Below are 10,599 nucleotides of genomic sequence, written 5' to 3'. Positions count from 1 at the left end.
TGACCCATTGTTCTTCTGGAAATTCTGTCTCTTCTTGAAGGCACATCTTCAGTGTCACCTGTTTACCTGTACCTTGCTCTGGAGGTATAGGTAAAATATAGGTATAGGTGAAATTGTTCTGAGTTTTCAGTTCTTTGACTCCCATAGAATTTTGCCGAAAATTCTCTTAGGGAATTTAGTACAATTAACTTTTTCTTTATTTTTTCCTTCTTATGGGGATTTAATTATTACTCTGTAGTATTAGGAAGGTGTCTCACTCTATATAAGTGATCATTAAATATTGGCTGAATCTTAAAGTATGTTACAGACAAGCAGTGTACATAAAATTCAAAATAAATCTGAACACTAGAGAAAAATGACAAAAAAATTCTACTACCCAGTCAATAAAAAAGGCTAACAGTGTGCAGTATATTCTCTAAAGGATATGATAAAAAGCAGTGATCTAGTATTGATGAGTCATTTGTGTGTGGATCCTAAAGTACAGGCTTCCTGGGAAATAGCCTAACCCTTATCTTTTAGTGTTTCAGACCTTGGCATCATTAGCAGGGTCATTCTTTCTGACTTTGACTTCTGTGAGCATTCTTGGTGTGAGAGTCAGGGAACACAGTGTGACAGCATCCACTCTGAGAGCCAAGTCCCAGATCATCCAAAGACTGCGATTGCTTCTCCACGGATCCCAGTGAAACCCGAGGACCCTACTGGCTGTAATAATCTCCCTGGGGTGGCAGCAGAAGTCTTGTGTCTGTTGGAGCATGGACACCTCCTCCTCCACCCAATGAAGGAACCAGTCGGTAGTGAGAAATGGTTTCAGGCCACAGGCAAATTTTACTGCTTGTGTGGAAACAGTGCGAGTAGCAAAAATAAGCAGGTTTGGTAGCCTTGAAGGGTCCTAAAGCACAGTATGAAATAGGTAGGGGAATCTTGTGATGGAGAGCCTACCTGGATTGGCCCTTTTGAAAGGCCACAACACTAAAGTTAAATCTGCCTGGGAAGAGGGATAGCAGACTCCAGAACAAACAGACATAAATTAAGCCCTGCAGCTTAGTCCTTAAGGAGCGGCTTCAGAAATATCCTTGGAGATGAGAAACAAACTCGGGACAAATAGAACAAATATTCATTGAGAGTTAACTCCCTTTAATTATAAAAGGAACGTTCCCTTGGTTGGGTGACATGGCCAGCAGCCAATCTCTCAACCTCTTCATGTTTATCAGATCCAAGCCTCAAATGACCAGGCCTTCAGGCTTGGACAGATAGAGGGAAAAGGGAGTTCGGTTTTCTGGGTCAGATGAAAGAGAGATGGGAAAGCTGAGTTTTCCCATGGGATGTATGGTTTGACAGTAGAACGGTTCCCTCCTCTCAATTGTGGTGGTTCTGCTGTAGCTAAGCCCTTTGTCACCTGTCATTTGGACTATTGCACAAGTCCTACCCTGTCTCTAGTGTCAAGTCCTTTGCTCTGGTTAAAAAAACTTACTTTCTTCTTTCTCTTCCTTTTATTCCTCTTTGCTCCCTCCCTCTTCAATGTTCTAAACATCGTTCAGCCCAACCATTTTGCCATTCTTTGCTCATGAACTGCCTTCTCCTACTTTTCTGTCTCTGCTCATGTCATTTTCGCTGCCTGGATATCCTCATGTCCAGATCTCATTCATTCTGCAAAGCCCTTCTCAAATTTCACTTCCTCAAATGAAACTGCCTGTGGCTAAAACCTCCTTTGTTTAAACTCATTGAAACTTGCATGCTTCTTTTTATTGGCATTCAACATTTCATCTTGCTTGCAATTTATATATATATATTATATATATATATGTGGATAGCTAGACAGTATCTATCTATCATCTTGTTTTACCTCTGCTGGATAGTAATCCCCTCAAAGACAGGATTTCTGTCTAGTTCATCTTTATATCCCAGATGGCACCTAGGAGAGTGCACTGCAGTTAAAATGCCCTTAGAAACATTCTGAAACAGATAAATGGCCATGAGTAAAAAGAGGCAGGGAGTAAATAGAGACCGCAGCAGTCATTAGTATGGTCCACTGAATATTTCTGATTCTCCTCCTGGCCATGAGAAAATGTTGAATTTGCCTATATGTGGTGTTCAGTGTGGCCAGGTGACTTGGGTTGGCCAGTAAAATGTATGCAGAAGTGGCACGTGTGTCCCTTCATTAACAGTCCATGCATGATTTGTGGTGGTCTGTGTCTGCCTGGATGATTGGCAGAGCTCCAGATGGTGGGCGCTTCTTTAGTCTGGGTCCTTGGGGATACAGTGAGCAGCACTTCCAGCCCATGGACAATGGCTATCTAATGCAAGCTAGAAGCAAGCGTTTGTTGTTTTAAGTCACTGAGATTCGTGAGGTCGTATGTTATCACGGTGGAAGCTTGCCCCTCCTGACTAATACAAAAGTCCAGCCTCAACAGTGTTCTCGTTAGCCTTGCACACAGAATAGACTAAGGTTTGTGATGGAAGGAGGAAAAAGGATTATGTGTTACTCTGGATAAGAGCCCTGTGACTTCAAGGAAGACCGCAGTGATCTCTAGTATATATATTTTGTGCTTTATTCAATTGGTAATTATGTATACACACAAATAAAAATCACAAGCCAGATATTAGGTATTTTCAAATGTGTGTATGTGATGCTGTCATTTAGAAGAGATTTATGTTTTCCGACAGAAACCCTGAAGATTCTAGAGCTTAACTGCCCTCAGAGTTGCTTCTCTGTCCTCTCGTTACGTATCAGCCTTGCTAGTTCTTTGCATGAGACTTGTTCTGAGTTTAGATATAAACTCTTTATAAGCCTCTTTAGAGAATTCAGGGTTTTGGGGTTTTTTTCCCTTCCTTTTCCTAGGAAGACAGAAACTTAGTGTGTTGCAGGTTGTGTTTTATTTTTTCCCATCAGATGAAAATAACACGTTAATTTTGTACTTCAAAATATTGTTTAATAGAGAACTTTTTCTGCTTGCCAAAAGCACTTGCTAGTGCCTTCTTTGAGGGCCACATTGTGCTTTCAGAATTTGGACACCCACTGCTGCAGAATCCACTTAAATTTGCCGCCCCATTGCAATGGACATTATGCTTTAGTTAGAGAATTGGCTTCACAAACGTGAGTATCTGTGCACTCGCTGATTTATGTGATGTGGACACAGTGGGGAACATCTGAGATTTAAAATGTGATGGCCTGAATTTCCAACTGTTGAAATGAATCCAAAGCAGCAGATTTTTCTTTGGCAAGACAGAAGCGAAGCAACATGCAGTGAATTGGTTTGCCGATTTGCGATCTTTTAAAAATTGGAGTAACTTAAAATGGGGACAGTAAGTGCTGCATAATGTGAAAAATATTCTAAAGGTCACGTGGTTCTGCAGTCTTCTGCAAGTTAAGCACCATGAAACTAAAAGTATTTTGAATAAATTTGATACACTGCATATGAACATGTGGATTTTTTTTTTTTGCTAAAATATTCTATTATCCAAGTAGTCAAAATTTTATTTTGTTCAACCTAATTCTTTTTTTTTTTTTTTCCCTTTTTTGTGTCCGGCAACGGATCGCAACCCTCAGTGTTGTGCCCGTACCGGACCAGGACCGGCAACAGGATCGCAACCCTCGGTGTTGCTCCCGCACCTCGCTCAGCCAGTGAGCGGGACCCGGTCTGTACGTGGGATCCGAACCCTCGGCGGGAGCGCCACTGCACTCTTAAGCGGCGCACTGTAGCAGTGCACCACCGGGCCGGCCCCTTGTTCAACCTAATTCTGAAAAGGCAAACTTAACCCAGAAAGCCTTTCTCCCCCTTTCTAGTCTCTCAGTGATGGAGACCATCTCTGACAGTTATTCATTTCTTTCTGTTGTGCGTTTTCCCTTTGCCATCATCCTGTCCTTCAATATTCATTGCAAATATTTTAAAACACCCATACTATGCTGAGCATTGTACTAAGCCCTGGAGATGTAGCAGTGCGCAAAAATCCCCATCTTTTTGGACTTATAGACTCGTAGGAAGAGTGTATCACCTTGCTTCAAAATTAATTGCCTTGAACCCAGTGGCTTAACACAACAGTCGCGAGTTGACTGGTGAGTTCTTCAGTCAACTGATGGGTCATCTGGGGCCTGGCTGGTCTAGGATGGCTTCACTCCCATGCCTGGTGGTTGGTGCTGGCTGCTGGCTTGGATCATGGAGAGTGGGTGTGGTACCTAGTCCTGTCATCCAGCAGGCTAGCCTGGGCTTCTTCCCATAGTGACAAACAGGTATCCCAGCAGCTAGAGAGAGGAAGGCTCAATGTGCAAGTCCATTTCAGATTTCTGCTGTGTCCTGTTTGCTAATGTCCTATAGGTCAAAACAAGTCACATGGCCAAGCCCACCATCCAGAGGTAGAGATATTATTTCATCTCTTGATAGGAGTAGATACAAAGAATTTGTGGCCATATTTTGCAATCTACCACAGGGAGAATGCTAATAAACAACTGAATAGTTAACAAAAAGTATGTCAGATAGTGGTAAGTGTTATGGACAGAAACAGGGAGGGGGGACAAAAAGGGGGAAAAAAGGGCAGGGAAGAAGGGGACAGGCGATGTCTAGAAATTTTTTTTCAGTTGTAAACATGATGACTAAAGAAGTCTGCACAGAAGGTGGCATGAGCAAAGATCTGGAAAAGGTGAGGGAAAGAAATGAGCCTTACCAACACCTGGAGAAAGCACATTTGAGCAGAGCAGACAGCATGTGCACAGACCCTGGACGGAAGAGAAGCTGGTGTGTCGGAGGAGTAACAAGATGACCAGTGATGCTGAGTGTGCAGGACTGTGGTGGAAGATGGGTCAGAGAGGTAATGGGCGTAGGATGGAGAGCTGGGGCAGATCTGCAGGTTGGTGCTCTTCACATCTTAATGTGCATTTAAGTTACCAGGCAATCTTGTTAAAATGCAGATTCTGATTTATTAGTCTGGGGTGTGGCCAAAGATTCAGCATTTCTAACAAGCACTTAGGTGCTACCACTGTGGCTGCTGCTGCTGGTCCTGGGACCACACTTGGACGAGTGAGCCTGTAGGTCTTTGCAGGCCATGCCGAGTTAGGTCTTTAGATTTTCTCTGAGCAAGGAGGGAGGCCATTAGATAGTGTTGGTCACAGATATGACCGGTTCTCTACTACATGGTAAGAGAAGGTCATTGTTTAGAATGTCGAAATACTCACCTATAATATAAGGTGATGGTAATACCATGCAGTGTAATGTCTGAATTTGGCTTGCCATAGCTTTATTCATCCTAACGTCCTTTCTTCTACAGAGAGATTTTCCTCTACTTTTCTGATGAACGACAGAGACACCTAGCTTTGGACACCTCCCCACCCCACTCTCACACCAGATCTGTGCTAGAATGAGCCTGCTCTGTCTCCTTGCAGTCACCCAAATCCCGATTGTTGGAGCTCTTCTTACTTAGCTTTTTCTTTCCCTGACCCTCAACTTCCTTGACTCACCTGGCTGCGGGTCCTAGCTACATATTTTAAACACTTGGGAGCCTTTAAAGACAACTGCAGAGGGTCTGATTAATTGGGCTTGGGTGGGGTCTTAAATAAGAAGATACTTCTAAAAGTTAGTAGAAAAATAGAATTAGAGGATAATACAGGTCTTTCCTTGAACTTTTTGAAGCGCCCTCATATGCAGCTGGGGTTGAGAACAAGCACTGAGCCAGTTAGTTCTTCCTCGGCACCTGATATGCTGGGCTGTTCCCGCAGCACTCAGAGCTGCTCTTTCTGGAAGGAATCCACTCACTCTCCCTCTTCTCTGGTCTCAGCCTTCTCTCTCCTTATTACCATCAAAACAAATGAATCAATAGGTCATTTTCAATCCTATTGCATCTTGATGGCTTGGTAGCCAGATTTTGCTTAATTACAATCCATTTGCATTTGAGGTAGGGGATGACCCTTGCATAGCTCCAAATACATGAGTATCTAAGTATTTGTTGATACTTAGTGTCACATATTTGTGCTTTTTATTGATGCCCTGTTCACATAACAAATTTCTAAGAAAACTTCAAGGTTTCGAACCCAGGGGATAGGATGCTGGAATCATGGGCTAGAAAATCATTTGGCTCCCAGTTTTTTATTTATGAGATATCTCCCAGTGAGCTTATATAGATACAGTTTCATGTCCTAACTGGATTGAAAAACAATGTTTATTTGGAAACTTTCATCTCATTACCACATCTCAGTGTCTATAGTACACTAGGAATTAATATACATTGTGCATTCTGAACTTTCTGATGAATAGCATAGTCGTATTTTGGTGTTACATGTAAACATTTAAATAAATAAGCTACATATTTTGGCATTTCTTTACTTTGTAATACACTGGGAGCATCAAAATATGGAGGTGGCCTGGGGTCTGTCTCAACCTCTGAAAGGTCCTTCTGAAACCCTATGTGATTCCTTAGGGGAATGGTTCCCCCGCCCCACCCCCTCTACCACTTTTAATCAAGCCTGTATATATATATATATATATATATATATATATATATATATGCCTTATTTGAGAATCCTGTTTGTTCTCAAATGAGTTTTAGTTCTCTAATCAGAGTAGGAAATGAAGAAAAAAAGAAAGGTAGTGCAAAATATTATCTGCAAATTGTGTTACAAATTTGCTGTATCATCATGTACCTGGAATAATTTGTCTGTGCATCATTAACTTGCAACAAACTTAAAGTAATCATTAACTCAACTAGATGGATTTACTTAAGTGTTATCATAAAGGGCTCTAAGATGTGAGAGTATGACGAAGTTCCATAAACTTTATTGCTTGAATCTTGCTGGGTCCAGCATTCCATTGAGGCACTGCCTTTTGCCCCCACATCACCACATCAAATTTGGTGATTACTTACCTAGGGAAAGAAAGTGTGTGTGTGTGTGTGTGTGTGTGTGTGTGTGTGTTAATTAGTGGTAGTTTACTTTGTCTTGAAAGTAATGCCCCTTCCAAAACAGTCCATGACTTTGAAGACCCCTAATATCAATCTCCTAAAATATAAATGCCCCATAGATAGTTAGACTCATTGGGTTTTAAAGTTAGGAGCAACAATGTCACCTCGCTCTCTCATCATAAAAATGAAGAAACTGAGGCACAAAGAAGAGATATGGATAGAGCATTGAACTGGTTTTTAGCAGACCTGAGTTCTTCAAGCTCTGATTATGAAAGCACCTCCTGAGAGTTCTGCCTTGTTAGTAATGTCGAGTAGCATCTTTCCCTAGTTCTAAGAAAATCTGACTTTTATACCCCTTCCATTAAACTGCCTTGATAATAAATGACATTTTTTCCTGACTTTGATACAGCAAAAGGTCTGAGGAATAGTTTACAATTCTACCATGGTGACTGTTTAGTAATAAGGTAAATGATTGATTGAATGGCTAAAGCATGACCATCTCGGTCAGTCCCCTGGAAACAGAAAGCTCTTTCCTGGGGAAAGTCAGAAGACTCATTTGCAGGGAGGTTGGCATAGTGATCACTTTTGCAGGTAGGAATATGACTGTGTTATAGTGGGGGTGCCTTTCGCCGTGACTGCAGTGCTCAGGGCCAGCAAGCTAAACTTGGCTTTACTCAGCTGATCCTGACCATATTATGTAGTTTGTGAAAGTGCATGATGAGGGTTAAGTTGCTGCATCCATCACACTGAGCAGTGTTCGGTTCTGTTTATAGGTCTGTGGAAGCTATACCGTAACTAAAATAACTGAAGAGAGACATATCAGCCTATCTATTGCAGTCACTGTAAGAATTCAAATTAACATGATACGTTTGAAATGGGAGTAAGTGCTTGTAGCTGCCTGAACCATTCTGCACTCTGGGTCTTTATCACTTTAGTTTATTGGGGCTTTAAACCTATTTCACAACTTAGCTACAGAATGTTGGCATGTGAGAAGTAATAGGGAGGAAAACTTGCAGAGTCCTATTCTTTCACTAAATTACCTGCATCTATTTGAGCAATGCAAATGTACCAATTAGGCAATATCCTGTGTTTAGAATATGAAAATAATTCATGGATTAATTTTCAGTCCTGTAGACGCCTCAGATAGAAGCTTGATATATATTAAATGCATGTACTTTTTCTTCATTTATTCAGATATTAGATATTTGTCCAGATAAGTATATGTCTTCAGTTATTGCAAAAATCTGTAAACATTGCAATGATTCTTTTGGTGAAACACTGTATTGGGTTTATCTTTTACGTCAATAGTTAAGTACTTAGGAATGATAGATGAGACATACTTAAAACTCAATCTATTGTGCCAAGTACATTCTTAAATATCACTTCTAACTTTCTATTTTATGGATACAAACATTTACTTGATAGGCATAATGGTTATTTAAGCTCTCTTTTTGGGTTTATTTAAGACCAAGAAAGCTGCTGAGATAAAGGTCGATGGAGTTTTTATGTTAAGAAGAAAATTTAAAAGCTTGGCACTTTAGCCAGGCTCAGGAATTGTTCAGATAAAGAGATTAATCCTAAGTTAGAAAGGTTGGAGTTGAAACTTCAACAAAAATTGAAAATATGATTCCAAGCACAAACTATGATATTCTTGAGGCTATTTAGGTTTAGTATAGAATAGCGAAAATAGCACTGGCCTTGGTGTCAGAAAAATCTCGATTCTGTCACTTGTTACCAGTGTACACATGGGTAAATCACTGAATTTAGCTGGGCCTCAGTTTTAGTATTTGTAAAGTGGAGATAATAATCCTTTACTTATTTCACAGTATTTATTTACTCATTTAATTATTCTATAAATGTTTATTGGGCAACCACCATGTACCAGGTGCTGTGATAGGTGAAGGCAATGTAGTAGTACAGTCAGCCCTCTGCATCCACAGGATCCACATCCACAGATTGAACCGATGGATGGAACGTATTACAAAAAACTAAAAAAAAATTAACAACACAACAATAAAAAGTAACACAAAAAACAATATAGTATAACAACTATGTACAGAGCATTTACATTTTATTAGGTATTATAAGTAACCTAGAGATGATTTAAAGTATTGTATATGGGAGGATGTGGATAGGTTATATGCAAATACTACACTTATATATTTTATAAAGGACTTGAGCATCCCAGATTTTGGTATCTGTGGAGGGTCCTGGACCTAATACTGTATTTGAAAAGTTAGTAAGGAAATAAACAGCTTGACAAGATAGAGAATAACTGGGAAAGGCCTCTTAACAAGGAGGTCAAAGAAGACTTTGACTTCTGAGGAAGTGATATTTGAGCTAAGATATAAAAAATAAGAAAGAATTATGAAATAGGAGATTGAAAAATGAGAGAATTCCAGGCAGATGGGACAGCATGTGCAAAGGTCCAGAGGCTGGGAAGGAGGCCAGTGGGGTTGGAGTGTAGGGAGTGAGAGGAGGGGGAAGTGTTACGAGATGATATTAGAAAGGTAAGTGGTAGCTGGGAGCCAGATCTGATAGCTCCTCATGGGCCAAATAAAGGCATTTTTGATCTTATTACAAAAGTAACAGGAAGTAATCAACAAGTTTTACAAAGGGGTATGGATGATATTATCTTATATAAAACCATGTATGGGAAAGCACTTTAAAGATGGGAAAAGCATGTAAATATAAGCAAATAATATTGCTGTTACATAGGATAAGATATTAAGACAAAACATGTGATCTGACGAGTTATTTATCTGGTTTACAAGGTTGTAAAATTTTTAAAGTAGGCGAACACAAGTGGTGCTAAAATGCACAGATAATCTAAAACACTTCACATTATTTTTATGTGTTTTGGGAGCAAGTATGTGTGGAGGCGAGGGACAACACATCTACCTTGGCAATATTTACTTATACTGATATTCAAATTCTGTGGCTTTGAGCATGCATCTACTGAAGAATCATGTGTCAATTGAGAACTAGAATCAGATTAAATACATACCCCGTGCTGATTCAAGGAGTGGGTCATCCATTTGTTCAGAACTGAGAACTTATAGTCCATGGATATCAGGCAGATTAAAGCAAGACTCCAAGAGGAGACATTGATAATTTAATGCAAATAAAGCCTTGTTTTATAAATTCAGCATATCGTGATATTTGGGACTCCTTTATTCATCTTGCCTGTGCTTGATGAACTTTCATTGACCTTGGTAAAAATAACATTTTTCTACTAAGACATCTGTTGTAATATCAAAACATTTTACTTGAAAAGAGGAAGGAAAGCATGTTCTGATCTTTATGGTTTGAGATATTTATTGAAAATTTAGAAATCATTATTGGTCCTTCTATATGGGAAGTAGAAGTTAAGGAGATATAGTCCGCTTAAAGTAAGTAGAATATGGCAGGACCTAACAGTTATGGGAAGACAAACGTAATTTTTAGTAGTTACAATTATTAGTATGCATATCATCTGTGAGTTCTTTTTTTTTTTTTTTTTCCTTTTTGTCTTTTTTCGTGACTGGCAACGGATCGCAACCCTCAGTGTCGCGCCCATACCGGACCGGGACCGGCAAGGGGATCGCAACCCTCAGTGTTGCCCCCGCACCTCACTCAGCCAGTGAGCGGGAACCGGTCTGTATGTGGGATCCGAACCCTCGGCGGGAGTGCCGCCACGCTTCCCAAGCTGCGCACTGTAGCAGCGCGCCACCA

General features: G+C 40.3%; 1 protein-coding gene across 1 annotated transcript in view; it reads left to right on the top strand.

Annotated features, from left to right (window-relative positions):
- The first annotated feature begins 4,581 nt into the window (after positions 1-4,581).
- The window catches only part of LOC103595880, a 75,743-nt gene continuing 69,725 nt past the window's right edge, over positions 4,582-10,599 (top strand). Inside the window, exon 1 of the mRNA XM_008579406.1 lies at positions 4,582-4,635. Coding sequence (XP_008577628.1) covers positions 4,582-4,635 — 54 coding nt within the window. The remainder of the gene's footprint in view (positions 4,636-10,599) is intronic.

Source organism: Galeopterus variegatus, unplaced genomic scaffold (assembly GCF_000696425.1).
Source record: "Galeopterus variegatus unplaced genomic scaffold, G_variegatus-3.0.2 Scaffold1876, whole genome shotgun sequence".
NCBI classification, from domain to species: domain Eukaryota; kingdom Metazoa; phylum Chordata; class Mammalia; order Dermoptera; family Cynocephalidae; genus Galeopterus; species Galeopterus variegatus.
Note: the sequence above shows the minus strand (reverse complement) of the source record. Positions and strands in the feature narration are given on the sequence as shown.